This window comes from Trichoderma aggressivum (genome assembly GCF_033847375.1).
Source record: "Trichoderma aggressivum f. europaeum strain CBS 100526 chromosome Unknown scaffold_011, whole genome shotgun sequence".
Lineage (NCBI taxonomy): Eukaryota > Fungi > Ascomycota > Sordariomycetes > Hypocreales > Hypocreaceae > Trichoderma > Trichoderma aggressivum.
In genome coordinates this window covers 859,270-887,083 of record NW_026946377.1, presented here as the reverse complement: position 1 = coordinate 887,083, position 27,814 = coordinate 859,270, and the positions used below count along the sequence as shown (strand labels likewise).

Genomic DNA, 27,814 nt, shown 5'->3' with positions numbered 1-27,814 from the left:
CCCCCCAGCACCGACTCGGCATGTGTGCTCCGGCCATCCGCACGGCAGCAAACAATCTCAGTCACAACTCAGGTTCAAGTTCGTCAATTGAATATCAAACGCAGCAGCTGGGCTTGATGTCACATCTCAATAACGTTTCGACGCTGCGGACCGAGCAAACGGTGGGAGAAAAAAGAGAAAGAAAAAAAAAAAAGCCTTGGGCCACCGACGATTAGTCTTTAGCCACCTACACGCCTTCACCACAGGCAAGCAAACGCTTCGCTGCTGGGCACGCCGGAATCTGCCCACCATGGCAAGACAAAAAAAAAGCCAGAGAACCCGGCAAGACACAGAAGCCCAAAGCCCAGCCCAAGCAGCCACTCTTCCTGACTGGATCGGCGCCATTGCGATAGGCTCATGGCCCACGACCGAAGCTGCACAAGTCCTGGCTCCACGCAAACGAGCGATGCTAGTGGCCCATCTCACGCATCAATGGCACCTTGAGGGAGCCATTTGTAGGTTTCACAGCAGCAAGCCCCCTGCCCAAAAGCTCCCGGTGCAAAAGCAAGCAGCACTGTGCTGATCCGGTACCCAACATGCTCGTCCGAGGAGCAATAATCAGCGAGAGAGGCGTCTTGTGCCTGTACCTTGTGCCTGTTGTGTGTCTCCGAGATACGGTGTGTGGCTGTCTGCTGTGCTGCTGTTACGAGTACTAGTATTTCCCCTTCCCAATTGCTTCTCTTGCCTACGTACGAATACCACTTTGCATGCGTTGAATTACAAGCATTTGTACCTCTTACACATATTACTCTGTCCTGTTGTGAGCGGTGGGCTCATTTCTGCTTCAGTCGTGGGTTCCTTATACATTTCCCGTGCCTCTTATTCGCCCTTCCCTGAGTGGCCTTGGATTTCTCTATTTATCCCCGGCCCCAGGCCCTTTTTTCCCCTGCTGGTGTGCAACAAACGACCCGGATCTTTCGACAACCTTATTACCCAAGGACCTCTTTTTTTTGTCCACAGCCTTTTTCCTACTGTCTCCCACACATACAAAGAATCAACCCCCCTCCACTCCGTTATCTAGAAGCTCAAAGCATTCACCTCTCCTCCCTCATTGCCCTTTAGTCTCTTTTGCCTTTCTTCACTTCATCCCGAGTTTAGCTGACTGAGGCATCTTGTCATTTCCATCTCGGCTCGCGGCAGTCAGACGAACCACTGTTCAATTTTCGTTCCATCTGTTCTTCTCTTGCATCCTCTGCTTCTTCTTCTTCTTTTCAATTATTCATCCCCATCACTGTTGCGTCGCCTCGGGCGAAACGCAGCATTGCCGAATCATCCACACATCTAGCGGACATCAGTCTCTCTCCCCCCATCTTGCTAGCGACTCCCTCCGTTCTGCATTGCCTCTATTTGAATGGGCAGCTTGGAGAATTGGAGTTCCGACGAGGGAGCCGGTCCCTTGGAGAGGCCCTTTCGCTCCCGCAAACCCCATCGCCAGTCGTCGCATCGTAACATGAATCGCTCAGTCTCCATCCTTTCCAACCTGTCCGAAATATCAGAGTCCTTCGTTTTTGGCACTCGCTGGTATCCCGACGAATCAAAGATGAACCACGACTACTCGTCTGACCTTCGGGAGCCCATGTCCAAGACTTCCGATCCCGACATTGACGACGACTGGTCTGATATGCCGTCTTACAATCCAAAGTCCTCATCCAAGGCCTCCGGCTCCGACGTGGAGAGGGAGCGGGTTGAGCGGCGACGATCAATTAGTAAGTTGGAAACTCTGAAACCTCTTGTCAGCTACCTCCATCGTTTTCTTTGTTTTCTCTTCCTCTTCATCCCTCTTTTTTCTCCATTCGAATGCTTCATTCGCCGATCTATCGACCCACAAATCCATTCATCGCATTCTCTCTCTTCAATTGTGTCTCAGACCCCTTTCCCCAGGGCTCTTGTGGCCCGCTGTCCTCCTCCTCCTGTGTCGCCCTAATACGGACGGGTCGGAGATTTTTCCCTCTTGTCTAGTCATGTCTCAGCCGGTCGCATTCGGTTGCGACCAGCACATCAAGATGACGGCAGCTCCATCCACAAAATCCATCCCACAGTAATAGGCGCCTAGCCCGATTGTCAATCCCCACTGCGATGAGAGCCATCGCGGGGTATCCGGAGCCCATCATCTTGCATGAGGCTCAGGCACGCGACCATCGGGGGCTGGTTTTTATGTGGATTCTGCTTGCCACCATTCCCCTTCCTAAATTCGATCCTCTTTTCTCTTTTCGTCGATTTCTCATCTGAAATACTGTATAAGTATCCATATTTCTTCTTTCCTGCCCCATGATTTCACCGCTTTCTGTCTCTCTCGGTCTTCTCCTTTACGCTCAACTCGGCTCTCTACTCTTCGCCATCTGCTCTTCTTCTCCTAACACCGTCTTCTACAGAACCCGACGTAGACAACGGTACTGGATCTAGCTCATCCGCATCTGCCGGCAGCCGCCCAATCGCCATTCCTAGATCGAGACAAAACAGCTCCGCGTCTGCCATCACACTCCCCGAGGCCCTGTCCGCCAGGGGTGAGAAGCAAGGGTAAGACCGGTCAATGCCAGTGTCATATTTTGCCTGATGCTAACTCTTTGACTACAGTGCTTACTTTCCCCTTCACGAAGATCCCAAGACTCGCGTACGCCACACTCATCCTTTCTATCACGACATCAAGAGTCACACCATGGACCACTCCATTGAGGATGTGGACACGGGCGCGGATGCGGACGTTGATGATATGCCCATGCCGCGGCCCCAATATCACCTATCCAGCTCTACAAGGGAGAGCAACGATTCATACTGGTTGCCAAGCGATGACGATGAAGACAGCGAACCCTTTCGCTCCGCCTCGATGGGCAAGTATTATCCTGGAGTCTATGAGAGGCGCCAGGCACAAAAGAAGAGCGGCCGGCCGGTGGCGCCTACACCAAGCAACAAAGCGTCAGCTTCCAAGTCCAAAACCCCCAGGGCTCAGAAGAATAGACCGAAGCCAAAGACTCCAGTCCTTGAACCTCGGTCTACAACGCCCATCGAAGCCATCCCCCCTTTAAAGCTATCATCAGCTGAGTAACAGTCTCTGTGGTGTAGAAGCTGCCCCGGCCGTTAGAGGGTCGCGGAGCCCAAGTCGCCTCATACTTACGCGACAACTACGCATATAGAGCTGTTGTTCTCCTTTATTAGATCCGATTCGGCACTGTGGAATGATTTACGACAATAGCATTTGGATTTAACTATTCGCGAGCGCAACGGCGGCGATGAGATGGCTGCCCATACACTTTGGCTTATTGGAAACACAGAAAATGTTTTTTTTGGCGATAAATAGGTATTTTTATGAAGAACAAAAAAAAGAACCAATTATTTAATATTTACAGCTCAGAAAGTATACCGTGAGATGCCGCCACTCAAGAGACTACTAGATACTACATAATATTGCATATTCTACAGTGACATCTCGACAAAGTATGGGAAGTTCAACCATCTCCTCCCCAACGAGGTTTAAAGCATTGAGTCTTTTTTTCGATCAATAGCAAAGATTACTCTACTGCTATGGAAGGAGTCCTAGGGAGCTAATGTCGCCTTACTGTACAAATTGAGGCTGTGATGACGTGTAGCTGAACCAGACCCTCAGGTGTAGTTGCGTCCTAACCTACGGAGTACAGGCCAAGCATATGGAGAGACAAGGGAAAATGCCGCAGATTTTTGTTAGAATTTCCGTTGAAAGGCGAATCACTCAATTTTCCCCTCGCCGCGCCTTTTTTTTTCGTTTTGATTTTCTTGCAGCGTGTCCGGGGTCCCGAGATCCATCAACCGATTCTCCTCCTCCGCCAGCCGGAGCAGATCTGCCGGCGTCTGGCCTATGACATGCTCCTTCTCCAGATACAGATACCCAGTGTGGAGTTCAGCTAGCGAAGCTTCGATGGATCCTTCCTCAGACATCACTAGGCATCCATTCGGACTAGGAAATTCAAAGAGCGACACGTGATCTGGCGTCGCGTCATTCGCCTAGCTTTTCGCTTACAGCTTCGCTCTTGCCCAAGTCGCGTCTCGCTACCAGTTGTCCTGGCTGGCTCATGCCTGCACTGTTAGTGATAAGCCTCTACGAGTACAGCTTTCATTCAGCAAGTCACCCCGCCATTCGAGGGTAAAGAATCAAAGTACCCCTCGTCTCACCTCGTGTCACTTTACCTACCTATGATTTCGCAGGGATTTCCTCACGCTGTCTCATCGTTTTTCTCTATGCCTCTGTCGCCTCCTCGCATATCTCCGCCGTTAACACGCCATGTTCCGACCCAGAGGAAACGCTGGGCAGGCTAGACCTACTGGAGCACCAGCCGCAGAAGATACTCATCAGCCAAACTTCCATTCTGCAAGACATGGCGTAGAGCCAAACGCCTCTGCTGCGCCAACATCTAGAGCCGCTCGGCAGACCATGTTTCACCCGGTAGCATCAGCCTCTCGGCTTGCTCATCAAGACGTGCTTCAACCTGTCTCTCAGCCAACGAACAATGCTGGGGCAAACCGCACAATTTCTACACAAACATTCCACAGACCACCGAGATTCTTATCATCAGCGAGAGGAAACCCTGAGCCCATAAATGCCCCTGCCGCATCGACGTCTCGTGCTACACAATCAGGAGCTCGACTTGTCGATACCATTGAATCTGATGACACGCCCCCTCTGCCGGCGAATGCTTCTGCTGCGTCGCAAATTGAGTCCGATGACACACCTTCTCTGCTGGCGGCTGTTTCTTCTGCGTTGAAGTCTCACATCATAAAACCTGCATCTCGACTCGCCGATAGCATTGAATCTGATGGCACACCTCCTCTGCTGGCGAATGCCCCTGCCACATCGGCATCTCGTGTCAGACGACCTGGAGCTCGACTGATTGATAACATTGAATCCGACAGCACATCTCCTCTGCCGACGAATGCTTCTGCCACATCGGCATCTCACATCATAAGACGTGCCTCTCCAATTCTTCAGAGCATTGAGTTCGATGCTCCGCCTCCTCTACCAACATCTCGCAAGACCCGGCGACCCATGCTCCAGCTTTTAAGAGAGGCCGACCCAGCTAATTCTGAGCCCGTAAACATCCTCTCCCACTCAGCGGCTCGCGGCCCTCTGCCATTGCCGTTGCCAGATAGGACAGAGACTGGACGACCTACTGCGCCAACCACATCAACATCTCGTGTCACATATCAGACCGTACCTCAGCCCGTGAGAAACGCCAGGCCAAGTCGTATGCCTACCGCGTCAACATCGCGAATGGTCCAGCAGCCCACGCTTCAGCCCACGCCTCAGTCTACAAGAAATGCTATGCCAGCTCATGCCTCCACCACCCCAACATCAAGGATAGTTGTACAGCCTACGATTCCGCCTACAAGAACTTTCCCAACTCAAAATCCCTCTGCCTCGTCATCTCGTACCTCTAAACAGCATGCATTCCGCCCCGTGAAAAGCACTGCGGCGCCAGTAAACACTCCTGTTTCATCAACCTCTTCTTCCATCCTCGAGTTCATTTGTCTATATTCACATGATCTCCGCCGCAAGAAGAAGAGATGGCAAGACGGAAAGCTCAAGTTCCACACCTTTAACAAAAAATACGTAGTGTATGACGATGGCGGAGGCTTCGTTGGCGATGGACATTGGCAAGGAGATGAGGGCGAATTTACAGAGGGCCTCGAGATGAACCTCGATCGAGGTATGGTCATTGTACAACTCTTAGAGTGCACGGGTTCCAAGGAGCAGGACCTGGGGAAGGTTCTGGGGAAGAGGGCGAGGGAGGTGGAGGAAAGGCGTGTCAATGCTGCAGCCAAGAACCCAGCATCAACAGCTTCGTCGAACCCGGCGAAGAGGAGCAGAGGAACCGCGGCGGTGGTGCAGGCGGCACCGGCCCCCGTTGTCCCTGCCGCCGCCGCCACCATCGCCACCATCACCACCGCCGCAGTTCCTCGTCCCAGCAACGGGGGGGCATGGAGCAAGCATGCCGTGGATTTGCTAGGTATGACTCGGCCACGTAGATAATTTTGCTTTCTTGTTTTATATTTTAATGAGACATGACTGGGACGTTTTCTAAAAACTGTCATAATCCATCTCCGTCCTCGCATTTTCGACCAACTTCCGACCATGATATATCACCAACTTCTCCATCTGGTCTATCGCCAGCCTCAGAAGTTTACCAATCGTTGATTCTTGACTCTGATTCATCTCTCTTTGTCTTTCTCCCTTTTACAAATTGCAGCCCTCCGTGTGATGAGACACGGCGAGACATGGCAACCAGATATGGGTTGTTCTCCGATATCGTGACTCTGGGTACTTTCCATGGCGGCTTCCATACCAGTTGATGCGCCTGTCGAGTTATTCGACTTACCTTTACTGCGAACTCGACAGTGGACTGGACAGTATTTCTACGTCGAGTGATGCCATTACTGTTCGCGCCTGTCGTCGTCCAAATGCGGTCGTCACTGAGACTGTCATTCTGCTGGGCGAGAATATTGCAGACGGCGACCATGAAAATCGATGGACGGCAATTAAGTTGCTGCGATTTCAGTCGTCATTAGCTAAATTTCTAATACTTCTGGAATATCAATTGGATTTGTGTCCTAATCAAATGCGTAGCTTGAGCTGCGATAGAGCATGAATGATTAGCAGTTCATGCCATTGTACACGGATTTCGGGCTTGTGGTTCTCGCAATGGATTTACTACCGTTGCTACACCCACCCATACGACGGTTTTGCGATGGGAAAGCCACGCGGGTTATTTCAGCCATTCCGGCCAAGTGCCTTGTGGAGCGCTCAATTGGCTTCCTTTGATTTTTCCTGCTTCTCGTCCCCGTCTCGTTTAGGTACGGGGATTCGGAGTCGGCTTCGGAGTGGTCCAGATTGCGCTACGACATGTCAGGATCAGCCCAGGATCACCAGTGGGGTTGGCCTAAGCCTTCTCGAGCTCGCCGGAAAACTCGAACCAGCCGGCCGCCTTGAATGCGCCGGCGCGCCAAGCCAATTTCGAGGGGCCGTAGACGATTGACTGACTGTCCCAGCCGGATGGGGCGTCTGGTTGCTCGTAATGATCTTTGCAGCGGTTCTGTTTGGTCGTAGCGGTAGTGCTATTGCTCAGATGATCTTTTCTACCTCTCCTTAATCTCGGGGGTTCAATTTCTTTTCCTCAGTGTGGTTCGACTTCATTTCGACGTATCGGTGGGGGTATGAATCAGGTAATGGACAGGTCTTGTTTAGTCGGGCTCGAAGCTCATGAGATGTAATACATCAGTGTCACTATTGCTGACGGAGGCTCGGGCGAGTGGGTTCGATCGTGATACGTGCGGCTCGTACAGACAAGACGATGCGGTCAGGGAGGGAATTGTTTTTGGATCATGATAGACGGGGGATTTAAGCCGACGATGACAAGGCGACGAGTCCTGGGGCAATCGACCCCAATTGGATGATTCCGACACCCCAGATTGTGAATTCGGCTCGACTTTTGAATATCTCCAACTTGCTGTAGGGTAGTGCAACCTTGGACGTAACGAGAGGGCAGCGTCAGCATTTGTTAGCGCATAGCATGTATATCCATACAACTTGGATGAGCCCGAGCCCGAGATAAAGAGTGAGAGGCGTCAGTGCCCGACTTGGTATAAAGGCTTGAGGCGTCGGCACGTGTCCACTCTTGAAAGACTCAGACCAAGCACATTGTGGTGGCCCAAAGTTTCCAGAGAGAAAACCCAAAGAACTCATGCGGGATTCTAGCTGGGGGGAAGTGCATCAACTTTATTTACTCGGTAGACCTGTAAGCCTTTCGCTTCATCGTTGGGCCGTGAATCTACAGAGTGCTTGTTAATCCTACCACTAGTCCCATGTACGTTACTGAATGGTTATAGATCTAGATACGATACAGCACGAGCACTGACACTAACAGGCGGTTGACGAGTCTGGGGTATATTCGCCTGCTGAGTGGGAGGCTTGGAGGAGTCAGATCAACCATCCATGTATCAAGGCTTGTTCATCCCAGGTACACACCCAGTCTCCAGTACCGCCACGCAGCACCGTTGGGACCGCCATCTGTCCCGTACCCGAGCTTGAATCTGTACCCGCGCCACCACCCGCGTCTGTACCTGGTCGGCGGCCCCCGATAAGCTCAGAGTGAAGCCATCCAACGCCAGAAAAGGGAACTTTTACAAGTACAAGCCCAGGATTGAGTCACTTGCATGTGGCTCCGAGTCCAGGCGGCGCCATTGGCCAATCAGTGAAGCTAAGCTCTCGCCGAGGACCCACCTCGGACGGCGCATCAGGTGGGGTCTTGGACCAATCAGAAGTGAGAGAGGCGGGGCGCTGGATCCCTCAACACAGCCCTATTGGCCAGCTGAGCCCCCAAGGGCGCCTTACGCTAGTCCTTTTCCAGCACGCCGAAAGAGTCAGGATTGCGACTATCCCGCAAGGGCCTCCTTCCCCAAAGCCGCTTTTTCGCAACGCCAGGCCGGACAGTGAAATACCGTCATGACTCCCGACCGGCGACGCCTGAGGAACTCGTTTTTCGTTTTTTCATCTTTTCTCTATTCTTTCGCATCCGAGACTTCCATCACCATTGAGTGATCTGATACCCTATAGTTGGATAATCAGCTTTCGATCTTCATAGCTTAAACCCTACTTGGATTTTGTTTAGTCTTTTCGACTCCAGCGCGCCAGGACCCTCCCCTCTCCGCTCGCAAACTTGGCGCAGCTGCGAATAACCTCTTACCAAACCATCCCATCATTCGTTCAACCCTCAGAATCAGAATTAAAAATCAAAGAGAGAAGCCTCTCGAATTAATCAAATCTCTCCCTCCCTGGCCGTTCAATTGTGTAAGTACTCTGATAAAACCAAAGGCGCCGCGCGCAACGGGGCCTTTCCAAGTGTATCGTGGGCTTACACTCCCATGGCGGGCCAAACAACGTCGAATATTCCACCTTCGCTACGACGCCCTCCCTGAGTTCTTTTATGACTCCCTTCTTCTCGACTCCATCCGAACAGCCTCTATCCACCTCAGCAATGGCTTCTCAGTACTCTTCCAACGCCCCTCTCCCCCAGGGCTTCTCGGTCTACCAGCCTCAGCTTGGCGCTCAGCTTCAGTTCTTCCCTGCTCTTGGCTCACAAGAACTCGATGACATGATGAACGCCTACATCCCCGGCCCGGCTGCTCTCAAAGAGAAGCGAGCGACCATCTCACTCGACTTCTTGGAGCATTCGCAGCTCACTGGCCAGACGTTCAAGTTTTACCCCGTCTACTACTCATCCAGCCCTGTCGCCGCCTCTCCAGTCAACTCAATCGCCACCTCTTCCTTCAACACATCTCCAGTTAACTCGACATTGGACTGGAGTCAGGCATCCGCCTCTCCCTCAATGTCTTCCCGCTCCTCAATTTCCAAGAGCCGCAGAACCTCCAAGTCTAACAACCTGGTGGCTCGCTATTCTGCGATCGATCTCTCAAACCTGCCCGGTATGAAGATCATGACCAAGGATGGTGAGGACGTCACAGATTCTGCCTCTCGAGGTTCCAAGACAAAGGAGCAGCGTGATCACGCACACCTCATGCGCATCATCAAGGCCTGCGATAGCTGTAGACGGAAGAAGATCCGCTGCGATCCCGACCACAAGAAGCGTTCAGCCTCTCAAACACAGCCTCAATCTGCAACAAAAGCAGCAAAGAAGGCACGCACATCACTACCAGCAGCGGCGATACCAGCACCTCAGAAACCGGTGGCTGCTGGTGTTTCAATCTCTAAATTAGACGACAATCCGGGCAGACCGATGTCACTTCTTGGCATTGATCCTACCTTCACATTTGCTGGCTTGGACAGCTTCGAGTCCACTGACCAGATCACCGAGTCATGGGAAGAATTCATCCAGTACCCTCCCGCGGACGTGGAGGACAACTACGACTTCTTCCTCGACCCCCAGGGCTACTTCTCCTCCTCCCAATCCTCTGCCTCCTCCTCTTCTGCCTCGCCTTCCAAGGCGCTTACGCCCGCGTCGCAGCAAGATCTGCTGGCCGTCTCTGGCCTTGAAGAGAGTGAAGGAACGTCGTCACAATCCACCTCACCACAACTTCCGTTCATGCAAGACAACTACGCCGGCTCTGCCAGCAGCTACACCGACTTCAACCTCTTCTCGCCTTCGTCCACCTTCTCCGAGGATGACCGCATGGTTCCGATTTCGTCCACGCGGCTGCTCAGCCCAAGCCAGCCCTCGGCTTCAGGATCTGAAACTGCCTTCTTCGACAGCTTCGATCCAGATGGCCATACGCTTGCAACGGATTGGAGCGGCACGAGTGAGCCAGTATCTCCCCTGGAGACTGGCGGCCTCGTTGCGGCTGCCAACACAAGCCTGCCGTGGTATGATCCGGGTCACAACGCGGTAGCGAACCCTGATCAGGATCCACGCGGCGGTGTCAGCGTGATAACTCCCACTGGTTGGGTAGGCGGTGTTCGTATAGCTCATTCAACGGGTGGTTCTCTGCTTGTTACGATGGAGTCTGGAAGTGGCATGGAAGTGATTGCGAATAGCGTATGTCTCCTGATTCTCCCCATCCTTATTCTCTATTCCGTTTTTATCTGGATGAACAATTACTGACTTCCTCGGAAGGCACCTCCTGGACGTTCAGATGTATCTGAATCCGAGATTGTATCAATTGCGATCCACGGAAGTGTACGTGCCCACCGCGCCCATCAGCTAGATTGCAGAATCGTGACTAACTTTCGAAAAAAGGGCACATCAGTTGATGTTACCACAAGACAATCTGCAAGCACCGCACCGCAGTTCAGCGGCGTACGTTTTCTCTCTCTCTCTCTTCGGCTAGCTTGCGCAATTGCGACTAACTTTGAAAAAAGGACATACAAGATGGATTATTGTACGACACATCGCCAACCGAGCGTGGCAGAATCGCAAGTGTACGTCTTTACTGGGCCACCCATGAACTATGTTGCAATACGGTGACTAACTTTGGAAAAAAGGAAACACCAGCTCGTCATTCATCTTGGTTATCACCCGGCCAAGCCGACGACTTCCGAACCGTATGTCATGCCGCAATCACAGCTACCGCCGCTCTCTTGACGACTAACATGGGCAAGCAGGAACTCACGAGCGAACGTCCTGTCGCGTCCGCATCCGCATCCGCGCCCTCTTCGCTGGCGACCGCCACGAACCGTCCAGTCCGGTTCTCGACGGGCTCGGAAGAGTCACCCGCAAGGGTATGCGATGCCACCGAATCCACAACGCACCGTTCGGCCCAGCTAACTCTTTTCAAGGTCCAACCCGAACTTGCCGCCAACCGCAGCGTGATACCTGGTGCTTCCCCCGGCGTTTCGCCTGGTGGATTGCGAGCATCACTTAGCGAGTCCAATGCTCTACGTGCAACTGCCCATACAAGTGCCGGCGAGGATACTACGGTTCCTGCCTCCTCTACTGCCCTTGCTTGGCCTCATATTTCGGATGTTAGGACTCCTGAGATTCTCAGGAATCGCAGCGGCCTGCCTGCTCAGCAACCAAGCGGCGAGATCAACGTACACCAGCAGTCGTCGGCGTCTCGGAGCGACAACGGAATTCAACCATTGTCGCCCCTTCTCCTGCAGGCGATATCGCCCATGGAGGATGTTCGCGCTGCTGATGAACGTGCCGCTTTGTTTACGAACCAGCCAAGCCAGTTCTCGCTCCGCCAAGTCCAAACTACAGAAGCCGCTGCTGCGATGTTGGTCGCTACTCTTGTTGGCGCCGCGTTCGCTGGCATGATTGGTCTTTCTGCCGGTGTCTCTTTCGCTTCCCTCATCCTCGCGATGGCATCCGTCCTTCAACGCCTTGCAATTCCCAGTGGAGCAAAGGAAACCTTTGCGTCGGCACCATCGGCAATGTCAAGTTCAAGATCCACGGAGCATGCCTACCCTTGGGCTGGCCCTCCCCTACGGAAACACCAACCTTTGGTATCACGAGACAGGACGTCTTGTCTCGCTTCCCGTTTCTCTTCTTTCCTCAATGGAGCCGTTGGCACCGCCTTGGTAGCTCCCGTGTTGGGCTAGACTTGTTCTTGCAGCACATACAGAGGATGCTTGGAGAGATTTGGGCATTCAGACCATGTGTTTCTTTTACTAGCCAATTGGCTAATGATACCCCTTTGCGTGGATTGTATTGGTGTTTGGTATAATACTGGGCAGGATTTGGATTTCCATGCGCCCATTTGGTGTATCATAGAGTATAGCGTGGCATCAGGACTATTAGCCATTTGGCAGAGTCTTAAAATGATATAATACTGGGCTAAAAAAAAAAGCCTAGAATTTTTTATTACTTTTCTCCCTCTCATTCTGTATCTTAGAATGTTTTCCCCGACCGCCTACGTGCAATGATTGTTTGAATTTATTTCTCTAGGTAGCACCTATGCACTGCTGAAAACTTGAGATAGTGAGGCTGGTGATACCTGTGATTCACAGCTATAGCACAAGGGGCCTATTTTTTGGGCGGTGGAGGAGTTGTTGGTAGGCGAACGTGCTTAGTCATCCTATCTGATTCGCTGCAGGAGCTTTCCAGTGAAAAAGGTTCGCCAGAATTTCAAACGCTATAAAAAGCCATGGCCAAACTTTGCATCTCACCCGCGAAGCAAGGTGGGAAATCAGGAAGCAAAGCCGCCCACGACTTTATTTTCTGATGAGCCATCATTTTCCTTGACCTTTTATACCTTCTCTACCAACTACCGCCCTCGCATTTCGAAACCTGCGAGGGTATTTTTCTGCGCCTCGAGGCCCGCCAGAAGAGGCCTTCTCTCTCTCTCACCCTGTTACTATTCAGGCTTCCTTCTGCAAGGCTAAACCGCGGAAGACTTCAAGACCAAGCATACTCTTGACTGCTTCCAAGGAGCAACAAGGTGCGAGAAGATTTCTATTCTTCTTCTTCTTCTTCTTGGCCATGACTTTTCTATTTTCGAGGAAGAAACACTATCTGACACCTCCAGCAGGCATTTCATTCCTTTACGCTAGGACTGCAGAACAAGCCTCTGCTACTCAATACGCTCTTCTGCCCTCCTACACACCAACGAGGAAGATAGACGCAATATCTGCATTTTGTGCCGTCTTTCTCTCTAAAATTCGCGGCATATTCCTGTCGTCATCTTCTCGTCAGCCAAATAGGCGAGAACAGCTCTTTCCGTGACCCAAGCAGACAAAGCAGTCACGCCGTGAGGGGCAACGGGCTGTGAGGAAGGAGCAGGAGTCGAGCCCCCCCCAAAGCAAACCGACCACACCGACTCTTTTACCCATTCCCGCCTATTTTCTCTCATTCAGAGAAAATAGCAACTTTTAAATCCTCATCAAGGCCAATTTTACCCTCGAGGGGACCTGAAGAAGACGCTGTTTAGCATAATTCACCTGCACCGGCCCTAACCCACTATGGCCGCCCTCGGTATCAGGTTAATTAGCCTGGCAGGTGCCAGACGGGCAGTGCGCAGGTGGCTCCGTCGCGGCTTGCCACTTGGCGACAGCTCTGACGAAGAGGACGACGGACAAGCTGTTCCTCCGGCCCCTCCCAACACTCCTGCTGACCTTTCGCTCATCGATGAGGAAGACGAAGACGACAACAACAAACCCGACCAGCAGCCAGAGGAGGAAGATTCCGAGCTCTACTACCTTGAAGACAGCGAGTACGACCAGGACTTTTACAACGACTCGTCCACCATGAGCCTCAACATGTTTGTGCCCACCATCAGCGGCATGCAGCAGGCCGCCGCACCCAAGGCTGAGGAGCGCGAGGAGCCGCAGCAGCCCACTGACCCCAAGGTTGAGGACAACGAGCAGCCTCAGCAGCTCTCTTCCGGCGCCGAGGCTCAGGAGATCGAGCAGCCCCAGCAGCTCTCTTCTGACGTCAAGGCCAAGGAGATCGAGCAGCCTCAGCAGCTCTCTTCTGGCGCCGAGGTCAAGGAGATCGAGCAGCCCCAGCAGCAGCTTGTCGACGACAAGGTCGATGCCTTGACTGAGCAGATGAGCAAGCTCAACGTGGCGCGCACTGACGAGCCAGTCGTCGCTGTGACCAAGCCGCTCTCGGTTCCAGGTGATGACGATGCCACCATCGCCGAGCCCATCGATCCAGCTGTGCTCGCTGAACGCGCCGTGCACCTCAAGTTCATCGGCGAGGCCTTGGACATGGTGAGTACCCGTTTCTTTTTTCTCTGCTTTCCCCATCTTCCATCTTCCATCTTCCATCTCCTCGTCGCAGACTCCCCGCCATGGCAACGTTTTACTGACCAGCGGCCGTTTGCTTCGTTTCTAGGCCAAACTTGCCCTCGTCACCAACGAGACTCCCGTCGGCTGCGTGATTGTCCACGACGGCAAGGTCATTGCTCGTGGCATGAACGCGACAAACGTCACTCGCAACGGAACTCGTCACGCAGAGTTCATGGCCATCGCTGCCCTCATGTCGGTTGCCAAGCCGGGTGAACCCAAGACCACCTCTCTCAAGCCCAACGTTCCTCCCAAGAAGGTCGTCAAGGGCGACGGACAGTCTGACATCTCTTCCGTGGAGTGGCGATCTCCCGACGAAGGTAACGAAGATGGCCGCAAGGGTCACCTGTATCCTTACGGCCAAAAGGAATTGCCTCAGGAGCGCGTTGATGGCAGAATTCTCCATGAGAGCACCCTCTACGTCACTGTCGAGCCTTGCGTCATGTGTGCCTCGCTCCTTCGTCAGGTTGGCATCAAGAAGGTCTACTTTGGAGCTGTCAACGACAAGTTTGGAGGCACCGGTGGAGTCTTCAGCATCCACGCCAATTCCGTGCCCGTTTCCAAGGATGGCCAGACCTGCAGCGCTCATCCTCAGCCCAAGCCTGTCCAGTATCCTGATGGAGGCGGCAGCCTTGGCACTTCGTTCCCTCCTGGCGGTGGCGATGGCGGCAACATTGAATCGGGATTTGAGATTGAGGGTGGCTGGGGCCGTGATGAGGCCGTGGCGCTTCTTCGTCGCTTTTACGTCCAGGAGAACGGCAGAGGTAAGTTGTTCCCCCTTTGTTGATTGCTGCATCACCTCCCCTGCAACAGTTTGCTAACAGCATCCCGTCGTCCAGCTCCTGTTCCGCGAAAGAAGGAAGGCCGGGCCGCTCGCTTGGCTGCCATGATGGAGGCAGACGGAACTGCGCCCCCTTCCACCGGTGCCGCTACCCCAGAGGTCAAAGCGGCCAACGATGTCAAAGACATCAAGGATGTGAAGGATGCTCAACCTACTGAAGGTGGTAAGGATGCCGCCAAGGAGAATGTTGAGCCTCGCAACACTCAACTTGTCAACAAAGGCGAGGAGCCCCTTGCCGAAGAGGCTACCGTTTAGACTGCGCCTCTGATCGCTGCTCTGCATTGAGTCAGCTTCGGTCGAATTACTTTTTGGTACCGTTATCGATGCATTCCGACGCCCATACCCACCCGCCACGGTAATAATTAATCTTGCTTGCTACTTTTACTTGACGTGCGAAATGGAAAAGGGGTCGGCACTTGGCGTTTTATATTCATTCACGGCAACAAAAGCCGTTGAGGGCGGACATTTGCGATTGCTACAGCTGCGAGTCAACCAAGACTGCGTGCATAGGAGGATTATATCCATCGCCCATTTTGGAGTTTGTTTGATATCGTCTTTATTTGCTTTTTTAGCAAGCTTCACACGAAGTAGAGCAGATTTGCGTTACATTCTACATAGAAGGTAGAAATCCAAGACGATTTAAATAATTAACACGAGACACAAGTATATGACTGCAAGAGTGATCCATCCAATACAATTGAAGAGTAAAAAAAAATACTGACGAGATAAACTTATCATGACTTTTTGCACAGGAAAGAAGGGCAAAAAGAAAATTGGATGCGTAATCTGGGAATCGAACCCAGGGCTCCCCGACGTTGCGCGGATGGCAACGGAGAATTTTACCACTAAACCAATTACGCTTGTGATTCATGCACGGACACTCTTGTTTCTCGGTCATGAATGTTTCATGGCCAGCAAGGAAACTTCGGATCAGATTATCGAATTGAAACACAGCCCTATAATTCACCGAGAATAACAGTATATCCTCAATAGCTACCTCTTTATGCGTGAATAGAAATACAAAATTACCTGTAGACTACTTCCAGAGGCTCTTCCAAAGGTTCTTCCCTGCGAAAGCACCAGCTGTTTTGGTCACCGCTCTGCAATTCGTACCCCAGCACATACCTGACCAGATGAACCAGTGTGAAGGGAGAGATGCACTTGACAGGACCACCGGGTGAAGAATCGGCCTTGAGGGTGAGAGTGTCGTATATGGCGCTTTCTTTGGGGGTGAATGGGTTTTGGTGAAGCTCGATGTCCATGACGGGGGGCTATGGGGGATCTGTCAGCAGATGAGTTTGCAGTGTGTAAAGAGCTGGACAGGAGGGGTTCGGAATAGGGATAGATGAGGCTTACTCCCAGCGTCTTGAATATGTGCGTCATCGCGAACATGTGCTTGCGGGAACGACGGCAGTTCTTGCGGAGGTATTTGGCGAGAAATTCGAGGCTAGGAGAGTGGCTGCTGTGGACGATTATGTAGGTCTGGCTAATACTCTGAATGCTGAGATAATATGGAGGTTTGAGGAGAAGCTCGCTTGGATCCTTGACGTCTTGCACTTTAGGAATGTGATATAGTTCGTAGTTGCCAAAGGCGGAGAGCAGTTGGTCCTTGAATGGAAAAACCAGTTTGGACATGTCCATCCTATCTTTTTCTGGGATACAAAGGACGAAACCTAGGTCTTCGTCTGACCATAGGACAGAAGGCGACTTTGCTTGGTATATCTTTGCAATCGTACGGGTTAGTTGGACAGTTTGCGATTTGCCAATCCGTCTCCTGCCTCTTTCATCGATTCCTTTTTCTCTCTCTTGTTCTTGTAAAGGAGAGCGACTCACCTTGATCTCAAGTCGGATCCTGCCGCCTACCTTATCCACCTTGCGAATCATTTCATTCTTCCATTTCCAATTTGATTCCTCTGCTGCGAGGCTTATAAAAGCTTTGCACCAAGCGACAATAGCCTCTGTAACGACATAAATCGTTTGCTGCGCACCATCGTATAACTCGTCAAGCTGGGGATAGTGTACCTCCCACTCACGTGAGCATATCATGTCGCAATTAGTGACATCTTTGATATCTTGTATGAGTGTTTTGACGGAGGAGCCCTCATGCCAGTAACGATTGCCAATGTTAAATCTGGAAAAGTCAAGTACTCGAGAGCTTTGGCGTATAGTTGTTAGCTTGAGGGACAGGTTGAGCAAAGCTGGCAATATTTGAAGAGCTGCATGTCTCTGGATGTTTTGACTCACTTTGTTGTTCCATCCACATGGATGCCATCTTCTTGGACAATATTGGCCATCGCAGCGTGTTCATAAGAAGGCACCGAAAGCCTCACAAACAGCTCAACTGTCTTCCAAAAGCCTTGAGAAGATATGATGGACGTGGTCGTGATCCATGCTTTAATTTATATACACCAGTACCTGTGGATAGGACAAAGGGTCAGTCAGGTATTCATCACCTGTACACATTTGACATTTGTGTATTCTGCCTTTGATCAAGATCAAGATGGCCTGTCAATATGCTGACCAGTCATGAGTGGTATATTGAGTTGGCTGACTTGTTTAATTTCTTCGGTGGCTCTCTTGGCCATTCCTCCCCCTCTTTCTCTCTCTTCGCTCCAACATCTTTTGTGACTCGATATTTCTTTCAACTCACCAAGCAGACAGACTGGCGGAAAGTGGTCGAATATTTGACAGGCTTTTGCCATGATCCGTTGGCTCGGCACTGCCATCCCCATGACTTGAACCTCATGGTGATGGAGAAAAAGAGTTGTAGAAGAAGGCTAGAGGTCAGGAGGAATGTTTTGATGATGTGCTCATCCGAAGTTGAATTGCTATTCACGACGGTTGTGTTTCCCACATCAACCACATCCATGTCCCGCCCAGACAGACCATCTCTTTCTTTCAGCCGTAGGGCGCTAATGACGCGCCGGGCTCGTCTCGATTTGCCTTGGCCTGGGGTTTTATTGCGCTCAGGCCAAGAGGCGTTCCAGTAGCTGAATGTTTAGCCTGATTTTTACGCCGTCGAGAGACTAATGACAGGCGGCAGGCGGACAGGCAGGCGGATTTGACGAGGTGAAAGAGGGCGTTCTTCGATGTATCTCGCGTAGTATAAAGGCCCTGTTAAAGAAGGGCATTCTTCTTTTGTTCAACATTCCAATCTTTGTGATAACCCCTGTCTTTGCAAGAAAAGAAATTAATTCTTTGTCGTTGAATATCTCTCTCCCAATAGACATCATGAGCCGCCTCCCTCCCATCGAGAAGTTCTCGCTCACAGTTCGCAAAAACAGTCAGTAGCTCTCCCCTCAGCATCACCACCCCCAAAACCGAAAAGGGCTCCAGGGTCAATATTCTTTTTTCTTTTCTTCATTTTGTTTCATGTGATTGATATAAAAAAAAACTGACCGCCCACGTTTAGTTCGCGATGAATGGGAGAACAAAAAAGCCGAGTATGAACAAAGGCTCTCTGATCTACTTGGCGAGCCGTGGAAGATCGATATCAATCTCCAACAAGTCTGCGCATATGCCCAGGATGGCTATGCGAAAGATTCACCTGGCTCAATGATTGCTTCGTACGTTGGCGTCACCTCTTTTCCTTTTCGGGAGTAAGCTAATTCGGTCAGATACATTGACGGCGTTTTGTATCAGCTGGATCGCTTCATCGGTAAGTATGGGGAAGAGGGCAAAACCGAGCTCAACACGATTGCCTCGGCGCGAACCATCTCCATGGACCTGGACGAAGACAAAAAGTTTTCCTACTGCGGCTGCAAAATCTCTCCTGCAGGGCAGCTGGTCATTGTCTTTCGCGAAGGATATCTAGGCACCAACATCGATTATGCTTGCTCTCCCGAGAGTCTCGAGGGTGCTCTCAACGAGGCTCCTGGCTCAGCGGTGACTGGCCACCGGCCGATGAGCTTCGTCGCCCGCGCAGCCATTCGAAGTGATTGGGACACCGAGGTGGAATCAATCAAGAAAAAGCTTAGCGAGATCCTCAAGAAGGACATCGCAGTAGTGCCACAGTTCGAGCAGGCCTTTGACAAGCTCAGCGCCGCCAAAGACGCCCCGGATGTCTGGGAGCGAAACTTGGGCCTGTATCTCAAATTGTACTATGAGGGCCTGGTGCACTACCTCGAGTACCAGAAGTTCGGCGAGGATGACATGCTGTACGAAGCATTCAACGAGAGCGTTGACAAGGCGGCGGTTGTATTCCGCATTGTCGACAAGGGCGAACTGAAGCACTCTACCTACAACGAGTGCGTCATCGAGGATGGCACGCTGATTCTCCAGGTAAGTTCGTCGTGTGATGTCAAGGGGCCTAAACCCAACTGCTTGCTGATCAAGCCGTGTTCTAGACTGTTTGCGAGTATTTTGGAACTAATGTCAACGACATCGGCAACAGACTGATGGATCTGTTGTAAGTTGGTGAATGGGTGGTTTGTGAGCTGGGGTCATGCGCCGCCAGAGCTTAGAGTCATACCTGTACCTTGTTCTCCATACATCCCCTGTAGCATAACCATCCGCTGGCAACAGACGGAGTGGAGGCGTTTGAGCCAGCTCCGTTCACCTACAGCTTCGTTACACGTGTTGATGCAGGGTGAGGCGGAAACCTGGCAGCTCTGGTTGGTTGATTTTGGAACCGGCTTACAAGCATGGAGTGCATGCGGCCCACCGCTCAGGTATGAGATGCTTGACCGGCTGCATGTAGGGAGTATAATAGAGGGCATAGGATAGAGAAGCGACGGCAATTCATTCGCCTGTGCAGACGACCGTCCCCAGAATTTGGCTGAGGGCTTTGACTGATTGACCGAATCTCTGCTGCAAGCCGCAGCCCAACTGATGCCAGACCTACAGCGTTTGGCGATTTGAGAGGAAAAGGCATCAACTTGTAGAGGCACCTCTTGGGAACTGACGGTGTGGGCAAACCCCGCGGCCCAAAGGTGACTCGACGCAGCTTCGTCTACATCTCATAGACGTCGCTGGGGAGCTGCACACACCCTTTTTCGTTCTTTTTAAATCTTCAATCTCTCGACACACTCTTTCCTCTTTCCTTTTTTCCGATTCATACACCCAGCCAGCCAGTGTCAGTCTGCAAAGCATTGTGAGACACCAAGTTCATGCATGATTGCTGATCCGCCATGTTTGTATGCTGACAACCTCACCAAGTGGCCCGCCGTTCTGGAAACATGCCGGTATCCAATGCGAACGCACTCGCCGAGAATAGGGCAGCCGCAAAGCGTCAGGCCGTCACCACTGTATCGGTTGTGACGCTCATCTTCATACTGTGGCCGGAGCGGTACATTATTTTTCGAAACCTTTGCCTGGTCCCTGTGCTGGCCTGGCTGACTTCGCTGGTGTTTGATCTAAAGCATGGAGCGTTGGATGCATGGGATGGAGTCCCAGCTTGGTTCAAAAGAATCATCGGAGCAGATGATAACAGCGCCAGCAATAACGCCAGCGGGCCTTCTCGTAGGGGGGCCCGACACCCACAGAGCCAGGACACAACATTCCTGGATTATGTGCTCATGCACCTTGTCGACACGGCATCTTGGATCAAGAGCGAGGCGTTGCGGCTGTGGGAAGTAATTGGGCCGGTCATGGGAGAATGGATTCGCCAAGCCCTCCAGCTGCTCATATCTCAAAGTTTGTGAAAATCATTCATCCAATCGTCTGCCAGATACAGAACCTGGTCGTTAATCATTCCTCTTTCTCTCAACAGTATCAGCAAGCCAGAATTCATCATCTACCTACGCTGAGAAACCGGCTCCAGAGTTCACCCAATTCTATGGCATCTTAATAAAGTCTCCCCGTGGCCCCAGCGCTCCTCCTCCTTTTGCACCTCCTTTTAGGATGCGAGATGCTCCGGATAGGTTCATTCCACGGGGAAATAAGGATTCGACCGCTCTTCCTTCAGTGCTCAGCGCTTGGGATACCGATTCTCGCCTGTCGTTCTGCCTGATTGAAAAGGCGATTTGGGATGACAGAGATTTAACACTGAGGAATAAACTAACAACCGGCACGTACTGGAATATCTCAATCCAGGGACGCGGATACCCTCGCAATGCGATGGACAAGGCCGAGGTTGGACGAATCAGCGCCATCGAGGTGATTGGGCTCGGAGATGGTCAATACGATGCGTTGAAGAAGTCTCACAGGTGTAAGTGTTCTCTTAAACATGGGAACGAAATTTCAACCCATGTCTCACCGGCGATGCTAATGAATTTCGAAAGGCCACCGGCTCCTAAACCAGGACTGGAAGTACACCAAGATGCACTGGGACGATGTTGACTTTGCCGTCATTCTCGCCCTCTTGGTGCTTGGTCCAGCCGCAGGAACGAGATGTGTCCAGCTTTATCGAGCACTTTGCAAACTCAGAGCCGAGCAAGTTGAAGGCCCACGGCGAGGCGCCCCGAGCATAGATCCTTTCCTCATCGCGGCAGCGACGGGGGGATTAGCAGCACCATTTGTGTTGCCGCTGATGGCGGGTGGCCTCGCTGCCGCCGTGATGAAGAGCCGCAATGGCGGTATGCCGGAGCAGAGAAAGAAGGCATACCGAGGCCTAATGGTTCAATTCCCAGAAGTCAAGATGCTCTTTGAGGAAGAGGAGATGGCGCAGAGGGGAGAAAGTAGGGAGAAGAGTATGGGAGAAGACGACGACGACGAGTGGAAGGATGAGGGAGACGATTACTACAACGACACGCTCAGCCCGTTTGATTGGTAGGGCCGAGTGGACTAGGAAAGAGAAATGCGAAAACTATCATAAGTCTGAGACGAAGCTTGTCATTTTGAATTTCTCTTCGTGTGACGTGACAGACAGACAGGACCACGTGAGGCATTACGTGCCGCTATTACTGCGTCTATTTAATCAATCCATCCTCACACCATCAACACTCGAGGTCGGGTGTGAATGTCGAATTTATTGCCTCTTCTAGAAAAGATGTGTGTTGGTCGTCAACATGAAGACACATCATGCAGCAGCCCCGATATTGATCTCGGCCCCCTCCGGCACGCCTCCCGGGACTCGAGTTTGTAGGTACGAGTGACCACTTGGCACGCCCCGAAACAATCCAAGAACGGCGCCATGCAAGATTCATTTGCAACTGTTTCCAAGAATAAACACGAGGCGCCACCCATCTTGTGTAGCTCTGGCCCAGCCCCAGCCAATGCCCTGAAGCATGCCCCAATCGCCCGCTTCTAGTGGCTGCGGGACCTTGCTGATGAGGCGGAGGCGCAGCAGCGAGAGAAAATCCATCCCACTGTATACATGTATCCATACACGATAATGCCCCGTAGCACGGATTACACGTACCTTTTGGACCTTGTAAGATCAATGCTTATGATGATGATTGCATGTATGATGAGGCTTGTATTATGGCAGCTGGTGCATACTAATCTGTACCTACCTAGACATTGAAGCATCTAAACATTGATCTAGAAAACAGAGGTGCACGCCCCCTTATTCAGTGCAGTCGGTACTAACTACATACATGTAGTATCGACATCTTCAGGGGCCAACCCGCCCTGGAACCCACCGCCGCAGCGCTGTCGAGCCCCCCCAAGCTCCCCGTCGCACAGTGCCCTCAGCTCGGCTCAGGGGCACCAATGCCCCCTGGAAGGCACTTGTATCGTCCACTTCTCACTGCTAACCCAAGCACTAGAACACATGGTCATACCCTGAGCGTCCCCACCTCCCAAAAAAAAAAAAGGGTTGCATCTAGTACTGTAAGATCAATCCTCATACAATCGAATGCATCAGCCACAGCAGAAATACATGTATCCTCCGTGCCGTGTTATTGGCAGTACGAGCATGTCATTTTGATTGATTCGCACACCCCCCGAATGCGGCGTCAGTGTCAGCCTCGCCCTGCACGGAGTTTCTGGCGGACCTGCTTTTGGCCTTTGGCTCTTCGCTTTTGGCCTGCGCTTTATTTAACATTGTTTGAATTCCAAGCGCCATCGTCGTCGTCGTCCAACTCGACTCTCTCTCCATCTCCAACTTCTTCTCCCTGCGTCTCTCCGTCGTGTGATTCCGTCGCTTCTCCCGCCCTTCATTCGTTTATCGCGTCCTTGCTCCAGCTCCAGCTCCCGCTTATCTACGAGTACACGACGCCTCCGATTTGATTGAATGATCGCTTGATTGAATTTCAATCGAAGCAGCCCGCCTCCCCCCGTCCGACGCTAGCACAAAGCTACATACATACACCAACTCTCCTCTCGCCGATCGACGAAGCTTGGCCTCTAAAATCAACTCTCCTCTCCTCCTCTTTCTCCTCCGAAGCCTGTCCCCTCGATCGATCCTTCACATCCAAACATGTCTCCCGCCACGATTCCTCCCATCACCGTCACCACTCCTCAGGATGGCCTCTTCTCCGAGTCCCTCATCTCTCCAGATGTCTCTGCTTCATTGCCCCAGGGCTACCAATTGCGAGCCCTTCGCCGCTCCGACTTCAACTCGGGCTTCCTCGATTGCCTCCGGGTGCTGACCACGGTCGGCGACATCAGCGAAGAGAAATTCCAGAAGCAGTACGACAACATGGTGGCTCGCGAGGATTACTACATCATCGTCATCGAAGACACCAGCCGCGAGAAGAACTCCGTCGTGGCCACCGGCGCCCTGATAGTCGAGCACAAGTTGTAAGTTCAAGTTGCCATTGTCCCCAATACCAATACCCCTGATCTCATGCTCGGCCTCAATTACACGGCAGCTAACCCTTCATTCTCCTCTCCAGCATCCACAGCCTGGGCAAGGTCGGCCACATCGAGGACATTGCCGTCTCCAAGGACCAGCAGGGCAAGAAGCTTGGCCTCCGACTCATCCAGGCCCTCGATTTCGTCGCCGAAAAGATTGGCTGCTACAAGAGCATCCTCGACTGCAGCGACGCCAACGAGGGCTTCTATGTCAAGTGCGGATTCCGACGAGCAGGCCTGCAAATGGCCCATTACTACGAAGGAGGCAAAAGTAAATCACACTAAATCCCCTTCCTTTCCCTCCCCTCCATGAACACACGAGAAACACAAGAAACACACACATGAAGAAAAACAGTCATTGTTCTCAAAGAATTACGACGCGTCATATCTGAGTTAAAAGTCTTTGCGGCTTTTTTTTTTTTTTTTTTTTTTGATGCATAGCTGCTGATGGTTTTGTTCTTTTTTCTACGGCGCAGGCAAAATCTAGAAGGGTCCAGATGATTATTAGACGTCAACCAGCATGACAAGAGATGGTGGGATGAAATAGCTGGACAATTAATAGAATTTTTTATTTTACCTCAATGAAAGATGAGCCTTTTGTCTCGTATTGGTGTGCTTCTATGTATTACTAGCAGTCATATTTCATGTTGGTATGTACCGACTGATTGTCGTCGCTTTGCCTGGGCAACAGGGCAGAGAATCTTGATACTTGTGTTGCATTCCATAACAGCTGCTCAAGGAGTAACAGACCATATCAGAGAGCCGGATATTTCCACACAATGTACGTCAGCTATTGACAAGGAAACTAGTATTCTATCATAAATCCTAAATTTTTTTTCCAAATATGCTCCGTACAAGATTCTCTACCGTCCCATCCACCCACCGTCCACCACCAAGACATGCCCGCTCACATACGCACTCGCCTTGCTCGCGAGATACACCACCGTCCCCTTAAAGTCTTCGGGCGACCCCCATCTACCCGCCGGGATTCTCGCGCTGATGCTCGCCAGCCTCTCCGGGTTGTTTAGAAGCGCCGTGTTCATCTCCGTCTCGATGTATCCCGGCGCAATGGCGTTGACCGTGATGCCCTTGGCCGTCCACTCGTTGGCAAACGACTTTGTGACCTGGCCCACGGCTCCCTTGGACGCCGCATAGGCGGGCACGGTGAAGCCGCCCTGGAAGGTCAGCAGAGAGGCGAAGTTGATGATGCTGCCGCGGCGGCCGGTCGCGGCGGAGACGGGGAGGGAGAGCATCTCGCGGCCAAAGTCGCGGCAGAGGGTGAAGACGGAATTTAGGTTGACTTGCAGAACCTGTAGTATTCAAAGGTGGTGTAAGCATACCGTCTTTTTTCGCTTTGTATACTCTGGGTATACAATCCATCCTAGCTATTGCTCAACGGGGCAATTCATTGGTAGAACAGCAGCACGTACATCGTTCCAGTCGTTATCGGGAAACTCCTCGCAAGGATGCCTCCTCTGGATGCCGGCGCAGTTGACCAGAATGTCCACCTTGTGACCAGCGGTGGTGACGTCCTTGGCGATGTTTGCGACTTGCTCTTGCACGGCAAGATCAGCTGTGAATACCCATGCCTTGCGGCCAGTCTTTTCGACGGCCTCTTTTGTCGCCGTTGACGTGGTGTCTCTCTATGTCTACCCTGTCAGCTCAAGCTTTCTTTTCTACCCTGCTACCCCTCTTTCTCTGCTTTCCTCCATCTCCATGACCATCTCTTTTCTCTCTTCACAAATCAATCCAGCCATTGAATCACCCTAATCAGCCCATATCCCTTACCTGGATCAAGATAATGTCTGCGCCGGCCTCGGCGAGCCCAAGAGCGACAGCCTGACCAATGCCTCTGGTGGCACCAGTGACGAGAGCAGTCGAGCCCTCGAGAGAGAATATGGAAGCCATTTTTGAAATTGAAACTCGACGGAAAAATAGGACAACAGAGTTACCAAGAGGAATCTGTAGTCTGAAATGAAGAAAACCAGAAGCCGACCGACGAAAGCAATAACCGACCCCCAACTGACAAATTACAGGGTAAACCGTCCGAGGCTGCGAATGGAGGGGCAACTTCGAAGCTGCCCCGCGATTCTTCAATAACCGACGCACCTATTCCGGCAACTGTTGCCGGTACGGAGCCAAGCCACTCTCCACGTTTGTCTTTGCTTTTAGCATTTCGGCTTCGATTTGCTTGTTTCGATTGGGGACCGGCTCAAGGTGTGGGGTTAGCCTGTCGGCGGGTTGGGGAAATGGCCGGATCGTGTTACTTGGAACGGAGAATTGTTTGCTTACTGCCTTCGATATCGGAGCCCGGTGTGATTTTTGTTATGTCATTGGGTATTGGGCATCTAATGGGCTTTCATGTAGTTTCACATGAGGCGCCGGGATGATGTAGCTAGCTGGGGAGAGGGTTTAAATGGGGGGCTGTGGTTTGGTTTATTCCATCAATCACAATGGAAGCTCCGTGATTCTACGTCCTACATCTACCTATCTGTATCGATACAGCTTCGGATCTTCAGCTGCAGACCAGAGCCCAAGCATCACCTCTCCAAGATTGATTGAACAACCATCATGTCTGTCGAAACAGTCAAAGCTTCCGTCTTACACGGCGAGAAGGACCTGCGCCTTGTATGTTCACCCAATGCAGAATCCTCCATTCCCAGATCAAAGACGAGAGGAAACCTTGACAGCCCAACGCAAGAGCTGACCCCTTTCGAATTATAGGAAGAACGCGGTCTCTCAGCCCCCTCTGCGGACGAGGTCCAAATCGCCGTGCAATCCACTGGCCTCTGCGGATCCGACCTGCACTACTTTGGCCACTTCCGCAATGGTGACATCCTCGTGCGCGAGCCGCTGACGCTGGGCCACGAATCCAGCGGCACCGTCGTCGCCGTGGGATCTGGCGTCTCGAACCTCAAGCCGGGCGATCGTGTTGCGCTCGAGGTTGGCCTGCCGTGCGAAAGCTGCGAGTACTGCGACAGCGGGAGGTACAACATCTGCAGAGGCATGAAGTTTAGAAGTTCGGCCAAGGCGTTTCCTCACATGCAGGGAACGCTGCAGGAGAGAATCAACCACCCTGCGCGCTGGGTCCACAGGTATGTTTCTACAGATTCCGTCCTCTTCTCTTTCTACATTTCTACAGATGAATGTCCATCCTGAATATGGATGCCCAGATGAGCTGACAAGAGACATGAATACACGCACAGACTGCCCGAAACCATCCCCCTTGATCTGGGAGCCCTCATCGAGCCTCTCTCCGTCGCCATGCACGCCCACCGCCGCGCAAACCTCACTTCCGAATCTACAGTCCTCGTCTTCGGCGCCGGAGCCGTGGGCCTCCTCTCCGCCGCCGTGAGCAAAGCCAATGGCGCCACCGCCGTTGTCATCGCCGACATCCAAAAGGACCGCGTCGACTTCGCCGTCAACAACGGCTTTGCGGACGCGGGCTTCGTCGTCCCCATGGCAAGGCCGCAGACGATTGACGAGAAGCTGGCGTATGCGCAGCAAGTCGCGGAGCAGGCCAAGGCCGTCCGAGTGGGTGGCAAGGAGGTCGGCGAGGTTGGCGCCGTGTATGAGTGCACGGGTGTGGAAACTTGCCTGCAGAGCGCAATCTACGTAAGTCGGCTTTGATTGATTGGCCGCTGATTTTACTTTTGATTTTTAACGTGTAGTACATAGGCTACGAAACCTGGCGGAAAGGTCATGATTATCGGCATGGGCACTCCCGTTCTCACTCTACCCATGTCTGCCGCCGCCCTTCGGGAAGTCGATCTTGTCGGCGTTTTTAGATACGCCAACACGTATCCCGCGGCCATCGAGATGCTGTCAAATAAGCCGGCGGGTTTGCCCAATCTGCAGACACTGGTCACGCACCGTTTCAAGGGCCTTGATCAGGTTCAGCATGCGTTTGAAATGGCGGGCAAGATCAAGGATGGGGAGGGCAAGCTGGTGATCAAGGTTGTGGTAGACATGTCATAGTTGGCATTCAGCAAAAAAATGGTTAGAATATCAACGATGTTACGAGTTTGATGGCGGGCGAGAGAGTCTAA

The 27,814-nt window shown here is 52.1% G+C and overlaps 9 protein-coding genes across 9 annotated transcripts; 7 read left to right on the top strand and 2 right to left on the bottom strand.

Annotated features, from left to right (window-relative positions):
* Positions 1-1,390: 1,390 nt before the first annotated feature.
* Positions 1,391-3,082, top strand: Triagg1_3885 (uncharacterized protein; the record flags this gene model as incomplete). The annotated part of the gene is made up of 3 exons (XM_062898226.1): positions 1,391-1,745; positions 2,412-2,556; positions 2,614-3,082. The coding sequence occupies 3 exons, from the start codon at positions 1,391-1,393 to the stop codon at positions 3,080-3,082; spliced, it is 969 nt and encodes a 322-aa protein (XP_062757388.1).
* Positions 3,083-4,291: 1,209 nt separating this feature from the next.
* Triagg1_3884 (uncharacterized protein) lies at positions 4,292-6,037 on the top strand (the record flags this gene model as incomplete). Its single annotated transcript, XM_062898225.1, has 1 exon — positions 4,292-6,037. One exon carries the CDS (start codon positions 4,292-4,294, stop codon positions 6,035-6,037), a length of 1,746 nt encoding a protein of 581 aa, XP_062757387.1.
* A 3,001-nt stretch (positions 6,038-9,038) lies between these two features.
* Positions 9,039-12,058, top strand: Triagg1_3883 (uncharacterized protein; the record flags this gene model as incomplete). Its single annotated transcript, XM_062898224.1, has 5 exons — positions 9,039-10,553; positions 10,632-10,694; positions 10,755-10,814; positions 10,877-10,936; positions 11,000-12,058. The coding sequence occupies 5 exons, from the start codon at positions 9,039-9,041 to the stop codon at positions 12,056-12,058; spliced, it is 2,757 nt and encodes a 918-aa protein (XP_062757386.1).
* Positions 12,059-13,417: 1,359 nt separating this feature from the next.
* Triagg1_3882 (uncharacterized protein) lies at positions 13,418-15,341 on the top strand (the record flags this gene model as incomplete). Its single annotated transcript, XM_062898223.1, has 3 exons — positions 13,418-14,170; positions 14,295-15,009; positions 15,070-15,341. 3 exons carry the CDS (start codon positions 13,418-13,420, stop codon positions 15,339-15,341), a joined length of 1,740 nt encoding a protein of 579 aa, XP_062757385.1.
* A 770-nt stretch (positions 15,342-16,111) lies between these two features.
* Triagg1_3881 (uncharacterized protein) lies at positions 16,112-17,380 on the bottom strand (the record flags this gene model as incomplete). The annotated part of the gene is made up of 4 exons (XM_062898222.1): positions 16,112-16,154; positions 16,212-16,357; positions 16,443-17,217; positions 17,331-17,380. 4 exons carry the CDS (start codon positions 17,378-17,380, stop codon positions 16,112-16,114), a joined length of 1,014 nt encoding a protein of 337 aa, XP_062757384.1.
* A 937-nt stretch (positions 17,381-18,317) lies between these two features.
* On the top strand, positions 18,318-21,798 carry Triagg1_3880 (uncharacterized protein; the record flags this gene model as incomplete). Its single annotated transcript, XM_062898221.1, has 8 exons — positions 18,318-18,369; positions 18,499-18,652; positions 18,704-19,367; positions 19,433-19,494; positions 19,674-19,756; positions 20,244-20,720; positions 20,797-21,234; positions 21,308-21,798. The coding sequence occupies 8 exons, from the start codon at positions 18,318-18,320 to the stop codon at positions 21,796-21,798; spliced, it is 2,421 nt and encodes an 806-aa protein (XP_062757383.1).
* Positions 21,799-23,388: 1,590 nt separating this feature from the next.
* On the top strand, positions 23,389-24,050 carry Triagg1_3879 (uncharacterized protein; the record flags this gene model as incomplete). Its single annotated transcript, XM_062898220.1, has 2 exons — positions 23,389-23,711; positions 23,807-24,050. 2 exons carry the CDS (start codon positions 23,389-23,391, stop codon positions 24,048-24,050), a joined length of 567 nt encoding a protein of 188 aa, XP_062757382.1.
* A 578-nt stretch (positions 24,051-24,628) lies between these two features.
* On the bottom strand, positions 24,629-25,673 carry Triagg1_3878 (uncharacterized protein; the record flags this gene model as incomplete). Its single annotated transcript, XM_062898218.1, has 3 exons — positions 24,629-25,075; positions 25,196-25,408; positions 25,554-25,673. The coding sequence occupies 3 exons, from the start codon at positions 25,671-25,673 to the stop codon at positions 24,629-24,631; spliced, it is 780 nt and encodes a 259-aa protein (XP_062757381.1).
* A 663-nt stretch (positions 25,674-26,336) lies between these two features.
* Positions 26,337-27,743, top strand: Triagg1_3877 (uncharacterized protein; the record flags this gene model as incomplete). The annotated part of the gene is made up of 4 exons (XM_062898217.1): positions 26,337-26,393; positions 26,490-26,860; positions 26,972-27,380; positions 27,444-27,743. 4 exons carry the CDS (start codon positions 26,337-26,339, stop codon positions 27,741-27,743), a joined length of 1,137 nt encoding a protein of 378 aa, XP_062757380.1.
* Positions 27,744-27,814: the final 71 nt, after the last annotated feature.